The following is a 20067-nucleotide window of genomic DNA, read 5'->3' as shown; positions in this document are numbered from 1 at the left end:
ATGTGGTGCTGTACACATTTTGTACCGTGCTTTACAAAATCGAAAGTATTTTTTAATCGGTGTCAGTCAGTGTCCCTTCAAATAAAAGAATGAAGTTGACTTTGAAATATTCGCTGTTGTATCAAAGGGCAAAACAGTGACAATCTACGCACCGTAGCAACGGTACAATAAAGACAGAAGTAAACTTTTTAAACCGAACTAAACTGTTCAACTTCACAGTTTATTGTAGTGCCTAGCCATAAAATTCCCTCCCATTGTGGACGATGTGGGTGGAGTCTTCGAGGAGGCGGAGTCAGGGTGAGGTAACGCTCCTTTTACTCATTTTTTTTTTGTTCAGAGGACTGGTGGCCAGCTGCAGGGAGGCAGAGTGTGGAGAAGTGAAAAGAAATAAAGAGCGGAGTCTTGTGCCGACCAAAGGAGTCATTAGAAACAAGCAAGCACGGAATAATCTAAAATACGGCCGTGTGTTAAGACAGGTAAGATTCACTAAATCTACCTTTTCCGACAGATTTTACTGCCCTTAGCGTCTGTGAACGCTTATTTATGTATTTATCGGTTTGCTTGGTGTGTAGTTATTATCGTTTATTCTATTAAAAAAAACATCTTATGTGTTTGTGTGGGGTAATTTCGTTTCTCTTTGTTGCTTACCTGGATGCAAATTCAGATGCTTTCTATTAGGAATTCATTTCCGCATGCCTCAAACCACTACTGCCTGTTGTTAGGGAGCAGCCTACTGCGCCAGCTCTACAGCCACCAAAAGTTTGTTCTCTTGTGGTGGACAGTTTTTTTCTTTCTTTCTTTCTTTTTAAACTTTTTAAAGTGCAAGAGCTCCCTTACTCTCTCTCTGCCCAAAGATAACGACATTTAGCCCCAGTATCGACCATACAGCTACACGTCGTCACTTGTCAATAGACCCCGTCGTGTCGTTGGTTGTTGGTGGTGTTGAAGATAAATCGCTTGGATTTGTGTGTTTCCGTGAATCGGAGACAAAAAAAAAAGATTTTGCCATTTCTATTTCGTCCTTTAACAGAAATGGTGTAAAAATCACACTGAAGCAGACCCAAAAACAAAAAACATTTTCCCCGTTAACTTATGAAAGATCAGTGGATTAACATAAAATTAGTAAGTAGGTGTTTTAATTGTCTAGTAATGGTGGGTATTATTCACTATTTTTAATGTCTTGAATGTCTATTTTTTTATAAGAGGTTGGGGTTTTTGTTTTTTTTTTAGCTTTGGATGTGGTTGGACAAAAACAAGCACTTTCACATCAGATCTTCCGCTTTACCAACTATGACAGTGATGTTGAGTCTGTAAACAAACAGTGTTAGCTAACTGTGCCTGAGGGGATGAGTTGTCCGTGGGTGCACATCTGTAACGTATGACAGTGATACATGCTGATGTTTCTTTACCCACCCCCCACACTCCTACGCTGTGCTTCAAGGCAGCAGTGATGTCTCCAGGTGTTGCCAAATCTTCCATGATGTCATTACCTTTGCAGATTCTCAGGACTTGACAGGACAGCTAATCCTGCTTAGGGAGCACAGGAGCACAAATTTCTTTCATTTGATTTCATGACTAAATCCCCTGAAATCAGCATCCCGTTCAAATGACTTTTATCTTATCGGCTTTTTTCTTATGCGATTAAGTCATCTGCGGTGTCCTCTGCGGCCAACTTTAGTATAGTTTTAAAGTCCTAATTTGACACAGTTGGATTAGGGATTGGAAAGTAAACAGAGCCAATCACTACACCATCAAACTCCAAATCACATTATCCATTGTTCTTTTGTTTGAATTATCTGCAAGCGTCACAAAGCAGCAAGAACAGTGCCAAATAGGTTTGTGGTATCCAGCTGCTTTCTCTACCAATGTTTCCAGTTGAGTTTGCTGACTGTGTGCCAGCTTTAACGGGACAGGGTGCCAATACTTTGTGCCAGAATGGCCTTGCTGTGTCATCAAGTAGGAAAGCTGTCCCTGTCTGGAAAGAGTGGATGGGTGGTGGGACAGCAGGGGGGTGACTTACTGTAGATTTCACAGCTACAGCTGTGGTGGCACGGTGATAATCTCCCCCCCTCCTGCTTAATTCCCTCATACTGTCCTACATTAGCAGAACAAGAGGCCAGGAGATCCTTCGGTTTTAAAAATAGGTCTACACTCTTCAAAGGGGATTACTGTATGGCATACATCCTGCCCTCTTGGTTTTATTTTTTCTGTGGATTCCCCGTCTTGCTTCTGTCTCAGTCCAACGAGGCCTGAGTCCTTTCCAGTTACAGGTGCTCAGCGCACACATTGTGCGACCTCCTCTGTGTTTGTATGTCAGTCTGCCTTTGTGTTTTACTGTTCCCATGGAGAAAAGGGCACAGAGATAAAGTTTCCCGTCAGCTACAACAAGAGTTTCTTTCTTTTAAGGTTGTTTTTTGGGGTGGGTGGGTGAAATAAAAGTGAAGTGGCATGACCACACCAAATCTGCAAAGGGAAAATCTTTTTCTTTCTGATATTATTTATAGAATACAATACAGCTTAGATAAACTGCATTTTCACAATACAAGAATGTGCAAAAGACTGAATGAAGTGAAGGAATAGAAAAGTAATTTTATTTACACTCGACATCCAGTCTGAGTGCATGTTTAAATGTGGCGACTGTGCAGCCAGTGTGCACACTTCAGTATTTGACTGCTGCATTAACCATTGCACATATTGTTCAGGCCTACTAAACATACAGTATGTCATACGGGTACTGGGGTTCTTAAACTGTGGCAGAATCTGTGATAAAATTTCTGTGGCCTGTTTCATTGTTGTCTTCCGTGCCGCGATATCGCTGGTTATGCTTGTATGATGAAACTGAAATATTTAAAATTCATTAAGGTACAGAGAGAACTGGAAATGCATCAGAATAACGGTGCTTATTTTCTTGGTCATTATCCAATCAAATGGTTATTCCAGCACCTGTTCTAAACTGGGTCCAAGCTAGAAATTATGTGGCCATTCCTTAATAACTGTTTTACCCTGCACTGCCACATGCTCAGCTGCTACACCCTGCTACATCTACAACACCCCCCAGCATTCTTTGTTTCTGCATTATGTTCTGCTAAAAAAGCTTTCATATAAGTCCAAATTAGACAAAATACACACATCTATTATTTGTTATCCCAAAGTAACCCCTCTGCCCAGCTGAACTCTACTGATGACAGTCCCTGAAGTTAATTATTTACCTTCAGCAGTTCTCTTGGTTGGATCAAGCAAGGGCAAGAAATGGTCCCGTTACTTAAGATGTCAAAGGCCTAATGGCTGTTTCTTCTCATCACTTGCACTTTAAAAAATAAAAAACATAGGCAAGTCTACCACATGGGTCATTTCAAGTCAGCTCTTATCAAAGCTGTGTAAAAAAAAAAAAAAAAAAACTAAAAAAAAAACTCATGCATCATGCTAACAGCCTTCTAGAAATAGTTGAATCCTCCTGCTGTCATCATGAATACATTACCAGTGATAAGTTTTTCATTACTTACTGTGTGTCCACACAAAGAGGGAGTGAACTGGATTCGGCACTTACTCAAAAGTAGGGCTGCCACAAACGATTATTTTGATAGTCGACTAGTCACCGATTATTTTTGCGATTAGTCGACTAATCAGATCCATTGGATCCATTGGACGTACAGCTTATTGCAGCATGCATCTGCTCTTATATAACTATCATTAGCTTACAGCTTTAAGTGTTTAAGGTCTGTGCTAACTAAAAATAAAGACAAGGTGATAGTTTATTAAATTTTAATGAAATTTGCAGATTGTTTCGGTGAAGTTTAATAAACTCCTTGCTATCTAAAATATAACGGGACACCGGAGTATATTCTCGAGCATCTCACACTTCTGATAATCAGTTGTCTGCTTGACGTTTATTCAGCTGTGTAAAAACTATAACTTTAATCTCAGCCAAACCGATTTACTCAGGAACAAATAAAATACTACAAAAAGCCAAACAATAACATTTTTAAGTTATCTAAGTGACTTATATATGTTTAACCTGAGTAGCGAAAGACGGTGGTGGGTTTGAAAACGATTTGCCGGGAGTCTGGTGTTCTCATCGGCTCTAGTGAGCCTAGCCCCCGGCTAGCTATCGAGCTAGTGGGTAACAGACGTCTCCGAAAACGTCGGAGCGCTTTTGAAAAATATGTGGTGTCTTGATAAACTGAGCAAATATTTGAGGTTTACATGGTTACATTCTCGCCTGAAAATATGTTAAACGTTTATTTTGTGACCCACAAAGAATAATAAGAGTAATATTAAAACTAACTAGCTGCCGCCATTGTTGGAAACTGAGCTGGGCAGCGCTATGAATTCTGGGACAGAGTTACTTCTTCTTCTTCGGGGTTTAACGGCAGCTGGCATCCTTGTACATGCAGTGCTGCCATCTTCTGTTTCAGTCCGTTATTACACTCTTAAATCCTACTACTTATTCCTGCGTCTTTTGCGATCTTACAAAGCTTCAAACGACGCGTCGACTATTAAATCAGTCGTCGACGATTCTGATGGTCGACGTAATCGTGACTAGTCAACTAATCGTGGCAGCCCTACTCAAAAGACAAAGTTTTCACACGTGGATGATTTTTGATGAGTCGTATGTCTCAGCATAGCAACTCTGATGAGTTGTGTCATGTTATTATTTTCTTTGCCTCCTCCCTATCCCTTAATCACACTTCTACGAGAGATTCAAGAAAGTAAAGGCAGAAAGGGTGTGGTTGAAACAGAAAGCAAATCAGTGGAGAAGCTCAGCTGTTAATTAGGCAACGTGAGGTCTCTCAAGAAGGGTGGTTTTGCATATGTTGAGTTCAAAATCCATGCTTTAGTCACTGTGGTTGCTTTTCTTTGTTTCACTGCTTTTGAAGGATTTTATGCTCTCATGAGTTGCAAATGTTGTGCAACCCTGGCGCCTGTGAGCACTTTTGCAAAAAACTGCATAAACTGAAAAAAGCATGGGCGTTTGAGACAACTGACACTATTATTCTTCCCTCTTTGTTCCTTGAAAGTTGACATTTCCCAGGTTTTCATCTGACAACAACACTGTATGAACCAAACGACGTGTTGTCGGAATAAGTCACTCAATTTTTAACAATGTTAATTTTGTTTTAGTCTTCTGGAAGATGAACAAACTGTGAATTCAAACTTGTCAGATGAACTTGCAGTACTCTTTAGGGTCCCTTCAGATTTTTGCCCTGCTCTCCCAAGCACACCCCTCCCGCTCCCTCGTGCCTCTAATCTCCCTGAAAAATTAATCATCTGTCACATCGCCTCAGTGCTCAGATACACACTGGTGCGTAGCAGTAGCAGTTCAAGAAAAAACTCCCTGTCAGGCCTTTAAAGGGGGCTTTAGATGCAGCATTGGCTACCAAACTTGGCCCGTGAACACACAGTGCCATCTTGATGTGCTTCAGCCTTTTTGGTTGCGTTCAGTGGGGACAGTTGAGAGTGGTTTCCTTTTCACAGTAACAGCAGTCAATAGGACAATGCAGCTACTCTTTTCCTCTCTACACTAAACAGAGTAACACAGATGCTCACTGTGCTATCAAAAACTCAGCTCGTCCACTTCCTTCCTACCATGAACCAAACAACACGGGGGGGGATCCTTCTTCTTGTTGATAAAAACATAATTCAAGTTTTTTGTTTTGTTTTTTCACATAAGATTTGAATTACACATAAAGCTCAAATATTCCACTATTTAACTTCCACATCTTTATGCTGAGCTCTTTTCCTGGTTTGAAGATAATCTTTGGACATACCTCTACTCCTCCCACAGTATCTGACTTATCATGAACTTCTGTGAACTTTGTTTCTATGCGGGCATTGCATCTGAGTGTTTATTGCTACAGAGATTACACCCCTTTCTACTCACTCCCCCCTCCTTTATCTGTTTTTTGTAATCTGATTCTGGTCTGGACCCAGGCACCTCCTCTGAGACAGCTCACATTTCCTTTGATTCACAGAGAGCTCCCACGGAGACCAAACAACTACGCAGCAGTTTACAGCCACTGCACTGCATCCTCTGGCCTAAATCAGCTTATTAAAGCTGCTGCAGTGAATCAACTGACAAATCAAGGCCCATTAGATATTCTGTTGCTTCGCTTTCTTTCTTTTTTTAAATTCTTTGGCTGAGGCTGCTTGTTGTTTTGGGAAGGCTTCCAGATCAGGGAAGAAGGAGATGCACTCTGCCACATTTACACAAATTCACTTGGTGTGTTGCACAAGTGCATAGGAGTATTGTGTTGTTGGCTGTCTCTTCTCTCTAGGCACTTGGTATGGTGACGTTGCGCTGGTCTGGATTTGATCAACTGCCTGTCACAGTCAGTTGACAAATGCTTTCTCTTAGAGTTTGTGCTTTACACAATCTGGGCTTCAAGCTGTGTTCTTCCCCAGTACCTTATCGCAGTTTGTAACTTCTCCTAATAAACTTCCCATCTCAGAGCAGACAGCCCAGAAATGTTGGTGAGTCAGACAATGTTGACCACCACTTCCTGTCACCCACCATGGTAAATCCATTAGCTGTGCACTGCTTCACATCCTCCCTTATTGATTTATAGCAAACAGCTATCCAGCCCCAGCTGCTGCCATTACAGTGTCATAGTATCTATTGTTGTACAAGTAAGGCATGAGGGGGAACCAGAAGGGTTTGTGAATGTGTTAACTTGTTTCCTGTCATGGCAGCTGAACCCCGGGTCTATGGAGAGAGGATGCAGAGAGGAAAATGTCAACTGTACTGCAGACTCAGCTGGCTGAACTGGCCATTTACTGTGTCAGGAGGATTGGGCTGTGGGAGTGCAGGGTGTGTGTTAAAGCCATCTGGGAAACGGTTTATTGCAAGAAGAGTGTGGCTTACATGTCTGGGGACATGAATGTGATTGGGTGTGTGCATGTGCATGGGAGGCTGTCCTGTATGTCAAATTGTTTATCTATTCCAGTGCTATAGGAAGCTGTTCACTAATATAATAAAGTTTATTTGCTTGTTACTTTAAATAAGTTTAGCAAGGTTGTTCACACAGCCACCAGATAAGGATGTTTCTAAAGCCCAGTTATAATCCTCCCATAACTGTGAGAAATGTTTAATTATCATAAACAGTTTTTTCCTTCCTTATGTAACGGAAAGAAAACATGATGGAAATATGAGTATTTCTCTCCTCTCTCTACATTAAATATGAAGCCGCTGCCTGAGGACAGTTAGCATAGCTTAGCTTGGCGTAAAAATGACAGGTTGTAGTTTCACAGGAGAAAAAAAATATGAAAAAAAACATATTTGCAAATATTTTAATATTGAGACCTGTGATGCTTTTTTTTTCTTCCCCCCCCCCCCCCCCCCCCCCAGTATTTATGCTTTAAAACAAAAATCCATAGAAAGTAAAACAGAAAAAAGCAACAGAAATATTATTTACACCCCAGCCTGCTAAATCGACATGTGGCTCAGCAACATTTACTACAAATACTGTAAAGTATGTGAACAGCCTCTTGAACACAACTGCAATATGAGCAAAGTTTATCTGAAGCCCCCCTGGGCCTCTTGCCTGACCTGATTCATTCCTGCTGTGATACAAAGAAGAGCTTACACCAGCAAAGTCAAAATCTGGCCTGCTGGAATGTTTTTCATTACTATGCTCCGTTTGCAACTGTAAAGCTATAATTATTGGGAGGATACTGAAAGGAATAAAATGTAAGATCCCCTCTAGCCATTAGGTGTATTCTTCCTCACACATCCAAGCACTCTTCTGCCACACCCTTTCTGAGAGCCTGTCACTGCTGAAGAGACACTCCCTTTCCAACATGCCTGAGGGATTTGCATGATAGTAAATGTGTTCTCATTACAGAGATTAGAGTTACTCATCCTTTGTCACAGTAGTCTTGTCCCTACAGAGAAAAGCCTGCACAGTAAAACCAGTTTCAGCAATTTAACATTTCTGAGTAAGTCAGTGAGTAAAGTTTAGATAAGGTTGGTGTGTTCTCCCCTTTTCTTTATTATTTTTTTTCCCTCCCAGAAACAGATTGACGACTCAGACTGAATATGCAACACTAGTGTGGAATGTCACAGCAGCGTTTGAGCGCTGGGCCCTGATCAAGATCCATCTCTGCTTTGCTTTTCTGTTGCAACTCACTCCTCCCTCACTGGCAGCTTTTACTGATACACATTCCTGGTTTTACTGTGCAGGCTTTTTGGTTTTTTTAAGCCTCCTAAATCATCATCCGCAGAGGCTGTTGCTTAACAAGATAGTGGGAGGTGACGGGTGTGTGAAAAGTGTTTTCCTGAAGTATGGCTTCATGTCACTGTCTGTGTGGGTGTATAAATGGCAGTGGGAATGACTATTCAGGAGAAAGGCACTTCACAGTGAGAGTGAAAGGACATATTACTGATTAACTGGAAGAGAACAAAGTTCAGTCACAACAGCACGCACCATCAGCTCTTTGTTGGCACTGAACAATGGGAGAAGGCTGGGTTAGACTTTATAATCATCAGAACATAGAAAACTGTGTTCACTCAGGGTTTTTTTTTTTTTTTTTGCTTTGATCTTTTATTCTTTTAAATAATTTGTAGCCTACCCCTTCCCCAATAGATTTTTTTTTCTCAAATGGAGGAAAAAAGAGAATAAGAAAGCCCAAGAGGAAAAGACAAATTATCAACAAACAAGTGCCCAGAGCTTCAGACTTTAGATTGGACAGCAGATAAAACCCTCACAGCACAGCGTTTCAGCGGACTTTCAGTTACCTAGACAATATGCGGGGCGTGTCACTGCATTGCAACAGTTGACTGAACCCGCTGCCTCGCCCAGGAAAACAAAGACTACACAAACACTGACCCTGATTTACAGACAACAGGAAGGTACATACATTCTGCACCAAACTCAGATGTGTACTGTTTGTTATAAATGGATCATTATACTTTTATCTGTTTTAAAACCTTTGAAAAAGTTAGTGAAGCTGTATCTTGTTTTTTGTCCAGTTGTTCCCGTTGACCTGTTAACCAGTGCTCGTAATTTTTTAAAAGGTGGCCACACCTTTACTGAGAAAGGTAGAAATGCACGGGGAATGTTGGTACAGTTGTGTTATCTGTAAGGTAACGTGTAGCTGCAAGCACAGACAGCCCTCTGTGGCCTGGTCCTGCAGGATCTCAAGTGAGACTCAATACATGGGAAACTCGTAGAGCTGCTGCTCTCTGAAAGTGAAATGAAGGAAAATGTTGCCAGTGCACATGAACCGTATAGTAAATAACTTTGTGTTGAAAAGTAAATGTGTCGACGTATAAATGAGTTTTTCGTTAAACAAAGTGGCGCGTACAGAAAACTGAGGACAGACGCTGAAAAATGGTGAAAATTTCTTCTTCGTATCAATTTTAATGAAAAACAAAGCCGCTAGCAACAGTAATGCATGCACATCAGATCAAATAAGTAGCGTGAGAAAACTAGACTGACTCAAATACATTCTTTGTTCTTGTTTTTACAAGTTGTAATTGCATGCCCATTGATCAGCTTCAATTCAAGTATTTTCCATTTTCTTAACATTGTTTAGTACATTTTGTTCCATGGAACTGAGGGCGCGTATAGGTAAAGGTGGTAATTTAAGTGTTTATGGCTCATTATATGCTAGCACAGAAGCTTGCCATTGTGGGTTTTAGCCCCAACTTGTTTTATTAATAGTCAAGACGGAAGATATGCAGAGCTGCTTATTACATGCAGAACCACAGTAAGCTAAAAACAGCTGTCATACAGAAGGGTTTTGAAGATTAAAGCTTTTTTTTTTCCACTTGCTTGTTTGTCTCTACTGTGTGTGGATCATCTCTGTTTTTGTAATATAGTTTTTGTTATTTATGGCCAATTATGCAACAAGCTCTGTGAATTAAATCTGAGATTTCTTATTCTAAGCGCGCTCTCAGAAAATGCACACACCCTCATATATTAAGTACATCTGTAGCAAAACCATCACACACATAACCCATCCCGGCGATATGTTCGGCAAACAATCCTGTAAAAGTCTAACATTTGAAAACGCTCATAAGCAGCAAAGTGAATGCAATACTGTAGACTGTATGACACATCCAGTGACCAGCAGCTATTGCGAATGCAGGTTTCTCTGAAATTCAGGGTGAATGACATTAAGACTACAGAACTATGCAGAAAACTTCCATGCATGTTGTAACCATGGGGGTTTATTTTGGGTCTGGGAGGCCACTTCCAAGAATAATCTGTCTTCCTGTATACAAAAACACCACTATTACATTGAATTTTTCTGAGAGGATACATTTACGTTTTCCTCATAATCTTTTCTAAATATTTCACATGTACTAGTTTTGCTCTTTTTTTGCAGAGGGTTTAATGGCGAAGCACATTAAAAACCTAACTGCAGTTCAGCCATGTAGAAACCTGTCGGGGGTGAGAGGAAGTATTTGCATGATAAACCAAGAGCATGATGAATAAACATGCACCGACAGGTAGCAGGTAGTTGCACAAGTTGGGGGATTGTTAAAGTGAAACCAAGTATTTAGCGGACTTAAGTAGTTTATTTGGCCTCTATGATTAAGGGTCGTAGTTTTAAAATCCAGGTTTTTTTGGTGGGCATGTAAATATAAAGACAAAATTAAAGTGAAGGTAAGGGTGTGTGTTGTTGGGGTTTTTTGGTTGTTTTTTATTACTTTAAAGGTGTGTTGGGGAGTCATCTACATACACACTTTCAAAGTGGAATTGAAACCTGATGAGCAGGTTCCTGATTGCCACATATCAGCAGTGGGCTGCTCCCATGACTGCATGGGTGGAGACCTGGGGTTAAAGGTCACTCACCCTGCTTAGCATTTTTACATTACAGCTGTCACTTTACTCACTTTGCTCTCCCTTCTCTCTTTGCAAGTCACTCTGCTCAGTGCTTTAATTTCCAGATCAGTGTGAACACTAAGTGGGGAAGTGTCCAACTCGTGCCACCCCCATACTCAGTAAGCTGTCTCGTGCAAAGAAGTAGACAGTTTATTCACTAATTCGTGCAAAAAGGGTTTGTAGGAATGCGTGTATTTACCCGTTGTATGAGGTGAAATGGTGGAAACACTGACGTTGGATTTCTCTGTGTGTTTGTTTTTAGGTTTGCTCCATCGGAAGAAAGGATGGCAATGCAGAGTAAGTAAATCAGCTCAATTTCATGATCATATTTTATGTTCCGATTTTTATTTCCTCTTCTGTAAATTCTGTTTTGACAAGGCAGCAGCTTAATGTTGGTTGTATTTGTGTGATTCGTTGATTTCACCTCAGTCTCTATCACTTCATTCAAAATAGACCTGAACAGTTTGAGCTTGACCTTTTCTACTTCCAAGTATTGTGTTCAGTGTTTGCATTGAAATCACTTCCTTAAAATAAAGTATAACTACAGGTTCCTGCTATAAAATTTTTATTACTTTGGTTAAAAAAAAACAACTGTGTTTATCTTGGGAGAAAGAAAAACTGATCTACACAAAGGTTTTAATAAAGAGCAGTTTCTTAATCTTCATGAAATCTGTTAATTACTTTAAGTTACTTTTAAAACCTTTGATTTCCTCTCTCCTTCCTTGGCAGTGCGTGAGATGGAAACTGGCAAAGTAAAGGTGGCAGAGTGGCAACAGACGATGTATGGTCTAGACTCAGGCATCCAGTCTGGAGCCACCACAGTCAGAGATGATGACGGCGATTTCACCATATCTAAGCAGTACACCATGACCAGCACTGTGACAATGCAGGAGCCTGGTAAGGACAGACCAGCTAACATGCTGTAACTTTGGCTTAAATACACCTAGACTACATCATCATCCTCATCATCTCGCTTCTCAATAGACATGGATCCCCAAAGCGTTATGACCAGAGCTCAGAGGGTGCGAGCTGCAATGTTTCCAGAGACACTGGAGGGAGGCACCACCATTCTGTCGACTCAGACAGACCCGTCCCAGATGACTAACGTCCAGCGCCTGGCCGAGCCCTCTCAGATGCTCAAGACCGCCATCATCCATCTGATCAACTACCAGGACGATGCCGAGCTAGCCACACGTGCCGTGCCAGAGCTCACCAAACTGCTCAACGATGAAGACCAGGTGATGAAAACGAAGATGTGCCCGCGTCGATACAAACAAACACAGTCTATAAATATTTTGTTAAACTTTCTAAAATAATTACTAAGTCATTAATGGATCTAGCGAAGGAATAAGTTTAAAATTGTGCTAATAATAAGACATCAATACTGTGGTCATGTCTGTGTGCTAAATATAGTGCTGGCTGCAGTCTTCATGCTTATACTGGCATGAGGATTGATAACAATAAATCCGAATCAGTCAAAACATCACAAAATATGCCAGCCAAACTCAGTTCACTCATTCTTGTGTAATTTCCTTGATGGAAACAAACTGTAAAGCGTTAAACTTGCTTTCCCTGGGGATTGTGTACTGCCTAGCCCACCACCCTTAGCAGTAGCTTTCTATTTTTGACCAAATAAGTCAAATAATTGAAGGTTATCTAGATTTCTGATAATTACTAAGTGAATATCAAATTCAGAAAAAAATGCCATGTACATTGTATTACCTTCTGAATAGGAAGATTTAAGAACTTTGGTGTTTAATTTTCCCTTGTACAAATTAACTCATACCTTCCCCTTCCATCTCTCATAAGGTGGTAGTCAGCAAGGCTGCACAGATTGTGAACCAGCTTACACGCAAGGAGGCATCCCGCCGTGCACTGATGCAGTCCCCTCAGATGGTGGCGGCCGTGGTGCGAGCCATGCAGAACACAAGCGACATGGAGACGGCAAAAGCCACGGCCAGCATCCTCCACAACCTGTCCCACCAGAGAGAGGGCCTGCTCTCTATCTTCAAGTCAGGAGGAATCCCTGCTCTAGTCCGCATGCTCAGGTGCTGCTGGTTTACAAATGGGTCAAATTTTCACTTGTGGTCTGCTAGAAATACTTTTTTATTATGGTTAATAGGACATATTTGCATTAAAAACTCAAAATATTTTAGAAAAGTCACTCAAAGTTGCATTAAATCCTTGTTAAGATGCGCTCTGTGGCAATGTGTTGAAGTATTTTCCAGTGCAGCTACCGTGCAGTTATATGTAGAAGGAAATAACAGTTTGTAGTAAGTTTTTAATATTATTTGAGTAAGCTGCCAGCATTAGCCTTCAATGCTGGAAGCCTGGTGGGAAGCTTTATTGTTCCTCCCATCAGCTAGATCTAAATGGAACAAGATGATTAACTTCTGTCCAATGAACAAGTGAGCTTTTGACTCACAGGGATTACTGGTAAGGGCACTGACGTATTTGAAGCTTAGGCCATGCTCACTATGAGCTATCAACCACTAACTAATATATACATATATCTGGTGGAAAATAAGGAAAAACACAATTGGCTCAAACGAAAAATAGACAGGATTATTTTGTGACGCACGCTAAACACGCATGTTTCTCTTCCTCGTTGCTCCCACAGCTCCCCTGTGGAATCTGTGCTCTTCTACGCCATCACCACGCTTCACAACCTGCTGCTGCACCAGGAAGGAGCTAAGATGGCCGTTCGTCTGGCAGATGGACTGCAGAGAATGGTTCCCCTGCTGAAGAAGAGTAACCCCAAGTTCCTGGCCATCACCACAGACTGTCTGCAGCTGCTGTCATACGGCAACCAGGAGAGCAAGGTGTGTGTGAATTTATTATTTTAGTTTGCACTTGTTTTGTGTTTTGTTACCACGTGCTTACGTTACACAATGACTGCAATCTGAAACCGTCGACAGTGCCGTGCGTGTGTGTGCATGTGTTTTGCTTTGGGTGTGGCATGAGAACAGAGGTGTTCAGGTGCTGGCTGGGTGTGGTTGTTTGTTTGCTTAGTGTAATGAATTGACAGGTGCCAGGAAAGTCATGGCTTAGTTAGAAGTGTGCATTGTAAAATGTAAGAATTTGTTTTCATAAAGGTCTTTGTTTAACAGTTGATCATCCTTGCCAACGGGGGCCCCGAAGGTCTCGTTCATATCATGAGAAACTACAACTACGAGAAGTTGCTGTGGACCACAAGCCGTGTGCTCAAAGTCCTCTCTGTGTGCCCCAGCAACAAACCCGCCATTGTAGAGGCTGGTATGTGATATATGTTTTCTGTGTTGAAACACCTGTGTGCACAAGCTAGTCATACAGGTGTGTCAGCTTTGTGTTATCTGAACAGGGGCCAATGGCTCCTTGGTAACTGTGTTTCTTGATAGCATAATTTATTAAATGTTGTTGAGAGCTGAGTAATTTTACTTCTCTCTTCCCTGCAGGTGGCATGCAGGCTCTAGGCAAACACATTACTGGCTCTAGCCAGCGTCTGACGCAAAACTGCCTTTGGACTCTCAGGAACCTCTCTGATGCTGCCACCAAACAGGTCTGAGTCCAGCTTTACTTACTTACTTTTTTTTTTTTCTCACGTTCTTTTTGCTATATTTCCACCCACCAGTAACTAATGGGGAATATCTATCTTTTTTTCTTTCTTTCAGGAGGGTATGGACAGCCTGCTGCAGCAGCTGGTTGGCCTGCTCAGTTCAGATGACATCAATATGCTCACCTGTGCGACCGGCGTCCTGTCTAACCTCACATGCAACAATGCCCATAACAAATCTCTGGTCACTCAGAGCAATGGCGTTGAGGCTCTCATCCATGCCATATTGCGTGCCAGTGAGAAGGAGGATGTGACTGAACCCGCCATTTGCGCTCTACGCCACCTGACTTCACGCCACCAGCAGGCTGAGATGGCACAGCATGCAGTGAGGAAACATTATGGCATCCCTCCCATTGTCAAGCTGCTCAACCAACCCTACTACTGGCCTGTCATCAAGGTAGTTAAAAGAGGGAAGGATATTCTAAAGTGGGGCAAAAATGTGCGCAACAGAAATGTGGTAATTTATGGAAGAAAGGATCTGACTGAAAGAAGGTGGTTTTATGCTGGAAAAAATATTAAAGACTGTGAAATAAGTACTTTAAAGAGTTCAGTGGTAGACACTGGGAGCTGGACAGATGGCCAAAGTGGATGGCAAGTAGGGCAGAGAGCCAGAGTTTCAGCCATCCTGAAAGAGCATGAAATGCACATGACAGCAGGAGCAGTATGTTTTACAAGACTGGGATTTAGGGGGGAAAACAGAACACCACATTCTAATGAAAACAAAAGTTTGAGATCATTCCAGTCATTTTACTTGCTGACCAATAACAGAACTGCATAATCAGTCTATCTTTGCTTGTTTTTTCTTGCCTGAAGGCTGCGGTTGGCCTGATCCGTAACCTGGCCCTGTGCGACGAGAACCAGGCCCCTCTGAGGGATGCAGGAGCAGTCCCCCGTCTGATCAACCTGCTGCTCAAAGCCCACCAGGATGCCCAGAAACATGGCTCATCCAACCAGCAGACATACCAGGTACATGATGGGCTCATGTCAAAGGACGTTTATGATCCCTCTGTCGACATTGTAGCATTTCTGTAGAATCACATTTTTTCTATTCATGTTTTGTTCTCAGGATGGAGTGAGGATGGAGGAGATTGTGGAGGGCTGCACAGGAGCTTTGCACATACTAGCCAGAGATCCTGTTAACAGAGCAGAGATCGCCAATCTCCAGACCATTCCTTTGTTTGTCCAGGTAAACAAAGAAACAGAAACGAAGCCTTTACAATTAGCTTTGTGACGGCCTGTCTATGAAATGCGCTTAATAAATAAACTTCACTTACTTACTTTCAATTCGCACTTATGTTTGTTTTTCTTAAACTTATTTTTTTCTTGTCTTCTACAGCTTCTCTACTCTCCAGTGGACAACGTGAAGCGCGTGGCAGCAGGCGTCCTGTGTGAGCTGGCAGTGGACAAACCATCAGCTGAGCTCATCGACGCCGAGGGCGCTTCGGCTCCACTGATGGAGCTGCTGCACTCCAACAACGAGGGCATTGGTAAAACATGCACATAATGCACTGTAATTAGCTTACTGTAACGTAGCATTTAGTCATAGATGGAAAATAACAAAGTCGATTTACTCAAGTGCTGTGCTTACTGTAAGTGCAGTTTCCAGGCACTTGCACAAGTCCATTTTGCGAGTCATTATACTTTTCTACGCATTCCATAATGAAATGTTGCAAACTACATTTTAAGAATACACAATAATGGAAACATTGTTGTGTGAAATTCTGTTTTCTTGTTGTTAGGTTCTGTCTTTATTGTAGATGCTACAGAAACACCAGCTTGTTGTCCTGGTTAATTCAGTTTAACAAACAAGAAGATATAACATGCTAATATGTACACTTTAGCACTGCAGGTACTCATATTTTGGGCTGTTTTATTCTGTTTTGTTGTTGTTGTTTTTTAAACCCTGTTTCCATTTTATTTTATGCTGACGCAGGTTAACTGGCTGTAGCTCAGGGGTGGGCAATCTCAGTCCACGAGGGCCGGTGTCCCTGCAGGTTTTAGATCTCACCTTGGGTCAACACACCTGAATCACATGATTAGTTCGTTACCAGGCCTCTGGAGAACTTCAGGACATGTTGAGGAGCTAATTTAGCCATTTAAATCAGCTGTGTTGGTTCGAGAACACATCTAAAACCTGCAGGACACCGGCCCTCGTGGACTGAGATTGCCCACCCCTGCTGTAGCTTCACATTTAGAAGCTCTTGCAGATACAACAGTCTGTCACTATAATTACATTGCTAAGGAGGAAAAAGCCCAAATGAACCAAATGAAGTATAATAAGCCTTAAATAAACAGGATGTAGCTGCACATTTCTTTATCAGGAATGACTTCAGGTAGGAAGGATTTCACACCAAAAAAATAAAATGCATTTTTTTGTCTTATATGCTCTCTGTTATACTTGTAAACTCTAAAACGTTGAGCTCTAGATGTTTAAAAAGGCCACGCTTACTCATAGATCAACCACTGTAAATCGCACTGTTGGTCATTTTATTTTGCACCAATGTGCTGAAGCTCAAAGTAAAGGACATTCTGTTCCAGATATTAAGCTTTCAAAGTTTATTAACTAACGCTGACCCCGACCACTGACTGTTTTCTTATTCTTTCCCCTCCAGCTACTTACGCCGCAGCCGTCCTCTTCCGCATCTCCGAGGATAAGAACTCAGACTACAGGAAGCGAGTGTCTGTGGAGCTCACACACTCTCTGTTCAAAAACGATCCCGCTGCCTGGGAGATGGTGAGTGGGTGTGGCACCCTCTGATGCACCAACACGACAGCTGAAGATTAATGAAGATTCTCGTAGACTTGTTTATTCACGTCGGTTGTTTCTGTGTCAAATACATCTTGGCATTTTTGTGGCATTAAAAATCTTTCTATATCAAAGTGTTGGCTTCATTTGACCTTTGCCCTCTCGTGACTTATCTGCAGGCCCACAACACAGCTGTCATGGAGGGACCCTATCCCGATGGTGAGTAACTGTGGCTGAAATGTGCACATACAGCACATTCCTCAGCAGTGGGTCACTACACCACGGAGAGCAGCCGCAGCATGAAAGCGCAATAATTTGTTAGCAGGTTGCCTCCCTGCTGCTGCTTACAAACTACTTTCATTATTTGGCAGCTATAAGAATGAGCTCATCACAAAGCTCAGCACAAAAAACAAATGGCTACTTATTTTTCATGTACCGTAAAGTAAAAATTTTAATTTGAGATTCGCATGAACCGTCAGTTATATCTTCTTAAATTAATTTTAAACTTGCTTTTTTTATCAATTCTTTCCATCTGTGCTTTGTTAGTTATATAATTTTTCCCCAGTCAAGGTGTATTATACCAGAATCTAAGAAAATCTAAAACGAATACATTGAAAACAACATTGTGTTTGTTTGTTTCTGTGTTTGATTTCCTGATACATCATTTCCTTTTCATTATTATCAAGTTAAGGTCTTCCTCTCGCCCCCATTGTGGTGTTTCTTCATTATCTATGTTTGCATCTTCGTCCTATCCTTTCCTTTACTTGCCTTTTTTCCTTTTATGGTTTTGGTATTTTGTTTCTTACTCTGATCCAACTAAGTAAAAAAAAATAAAAAAATAAATCTTTTTTTTTTTTCCCTCAGTTTGATCCCAGTGATCCAGAAATGTGCCTTAATATAATAATTACACATCTTGTTTTGCAGAGCTAGATGCTGGTTTCCAAGGATACGGATATCCAGGTGACATGCCCATGGACAGCATGGATGGAACTATGATGCATGACGAATACGCAGCCAGTTTGCCCTACGAAAGACAACAGTACCCACCTGACCATTATTAAGGTCAGTAGATGCTAATGTTACTTCAGCCAGTCATCTTACTTTATTTAGACTCAGCTGATCGGGACTGTGTGAGAAATAATGCCATTTGTTTGTGTGTGTGCACAAAGTCCAAGCTTCAAAAGCATAATCTTGAACTTGTATTAAGTAAAAGATCAAATTCTTATGTTCTCTGGGGTTTCTTAAAAACACAGAAGAAACACTTAAATGCCTTTTACAGCGTGTAGAATTTATCTCTGTACTTTTTTGAAATGTTATTTTCTTGTTATATATTGTGATCAGCCACAATATTTAAACCACTTGTGTGATATCCACTGTATAAGATCCTGTGGGAGTGTCCTGTAGTGTCTAACAGTGGGTCATTGACAGTGGATGATTTGGATGTTGGGAATTGTGAGGCGGCTTCTCTGTGCAGCCTGAAATTATCAGTAAAAATTAGATTCTTGGGAATTTGGCGATTGGGTAAACATCTTAAGCCATTTCTGTGGGTGTTGCGAGGCGTGTCATCCACATTAATACCGTGACCTAGCGTTTCCCAGCAGAACATTAAATTATAAAGAGATGATCAATGCCATTGACTTCACTTATCAGTGGTTTTAATGTAGTGTACTAATGCACTTTAAAAGCACTGCAGCCTGTACCTCTGAAATGCTTTAACAGCAAAATGTTATCACCCTTTTTCAAATAAAGTCCTGCTCATTTCAGAGCAAGGAAAAAAGATAAAAACACTTTTTTGTTTTTGTGAAATAATAACTTTCTTTTTTTAAATTGTATTCTTTCAGGGGAAAGAAGCAGACGAGGAGAAGGCAGCAAAGAGCTGATTTAGGATGTAACGGGACACAGAAGAGTAGAACGTGGTCATCACGAAAGGTCTTTTTCCTCTGCTCGCCACCTGATGTAATATATACAATTATTGCCGAGTATGGGACTCATAATCTTAACAGGGCTCAACTCTGTTTTATAGCATAATTTTGCAGATTATAATTTTGACATTGATGCTTGTAGTTTGTTTTGTTTTTTTAAGAACCTTCTAAGAGTGAGTGCATGAGTGTGCGTGGTTGTTTACGCTTTTGGGTGGGTATTCTATGCCAAAGAGATTTTATTTTGTGATGATAATCGTAGCTTTTTCTTTTTTTAAGAAAAGAAAGAAAAAGAGAATAATAGTTGAAAACACTGCCAGAGGTGGCTCAGCGTGCACAGTGCACCAACTCACCAACTCCGCTTAACGCCTTTGTAAGACACATTTCTGACTTTGCTGTAGTTTTGGCTCTATATACTGTCAGTTTTCTCACACCGTGGCCCAAGAGTCAGCGAAGAGGTGGTTAACGCTCCTTTCATGTGTCACAAAATTTAGTAGACGTGAGCAAATGGGGAGAAGCGGAGATACTCGAGCTAACACTGTACAGCTGCTCCCTTCTCTTCTGTAATCATCTGATGCGTTTTATTTGGACTGTAGTTGATCAGTACGGTTGCTTTATTTGTTTGTTTGTTTTCAAGAGTCATCTTCAACTTTTATAAGTTATTTACTGGGAAAGTTTCACATTATGCACAATTACCAGAAAATAAGGAAAGAGATGCCTTTGATTTTAAAATGAATTTAGAGAGGAAATCATATGTAGCCACTGAAAAAAAACCTCATTTACATACTTGTGCAACAGATTTGTCCAACTCCGTAGTAAACACATGAGATAATACAGCTGTGGTTGAAAAAAAAAAAAAAACTACTGACAGGGAAATTTGTCTTTCTACTTATTAAGAGTTTTTACTTAAATTTTGTTTAATAAAAATAAAGGATATATATTCAAAATGTTCTTGTGTTCATGTTTATTGAGTTATAAATC

At 41.0% G+C, this 20067-nt stretch overlaps 1 protein-coding gene across 1 annotated transcript; it reads left to right on the top strand.

The window, feature by feature from the left end:
• Positions 1 to 333: 333 nt before the first annotated feature.
• On the top strand, positions 334 to 20037 carry jupa (junction plakoglobin a). Its single transcript, XM_085460127.1, has 16 exons — positions 334 to 476; positions 11092 to 11126; positions 11559 to 11726; positions 11814 to 12067; positions 12639 to 12877; positions 13450 to 13651; positions 13940 to 14084; positions 14264 to 14367; positions 14480 to 14818; positions 15235 to 15387; positions 15488 to 15607; positions 15758 to 15908; positions 17034 to 17155; positions 17347 to 17386; positions 18092 to 18229; positions 19009 to 20037. Exons 2-15 carry the CDS (start codon positions 11114 to 11116, stop codon positions 18226 to 18228), a joined length of 2187 nt encoding a protein of 728 aa, XP_085316253.1. The 5' UTR covers positions 334 to 476; positions 11092 to 11113; the 3' UTR covers position 18229; positions 19009 to 20037.
• Positions 20038 to 20067: the final 30 nt, after the last annotated feature.

Source organism: Copadichromis virginalis, linkage group LG6 (genome assembly GCF_057382275.1).
Source record: "Copadichromis virginalis isolate Kocher_CV1m ecotype Utaka linkage group LG6, C_Virginalis_male_GT1.1, whole genome shotgun sequence".
NCBI classification, from domain to species: Eukaryota; Metazoa; Chordata; class Actinopteri; order Cichliformes; family Cichlidae; genus Copadichromis; species Copadichromis virginalis.
The sequence above is the reverse complement of the archived record's forward strand: the minus strand, read 5'-3'. Positions and strand labels throughout refer to the sequence as shown.

Bases quoted from the DNA above. Each gene is read 5' to 3' on its own strand.
- jupa (XM_085460127.1), top strand. The intron at 12,068-12,638 runs GTGATGAAAACG...ATCTCTCATAAG, and splicing joins TGCTCAACGATGAAGACCAG to GTGGTAGTCAGCAAGGCTGC. The intron at 13,652-13,939 runs GTGTGTGTGAAT...TTTGTTTAACAG, and splicing joins ACGGCAACCAGGAGAGCAAG to TTGATCATCCTTGCCAACGG.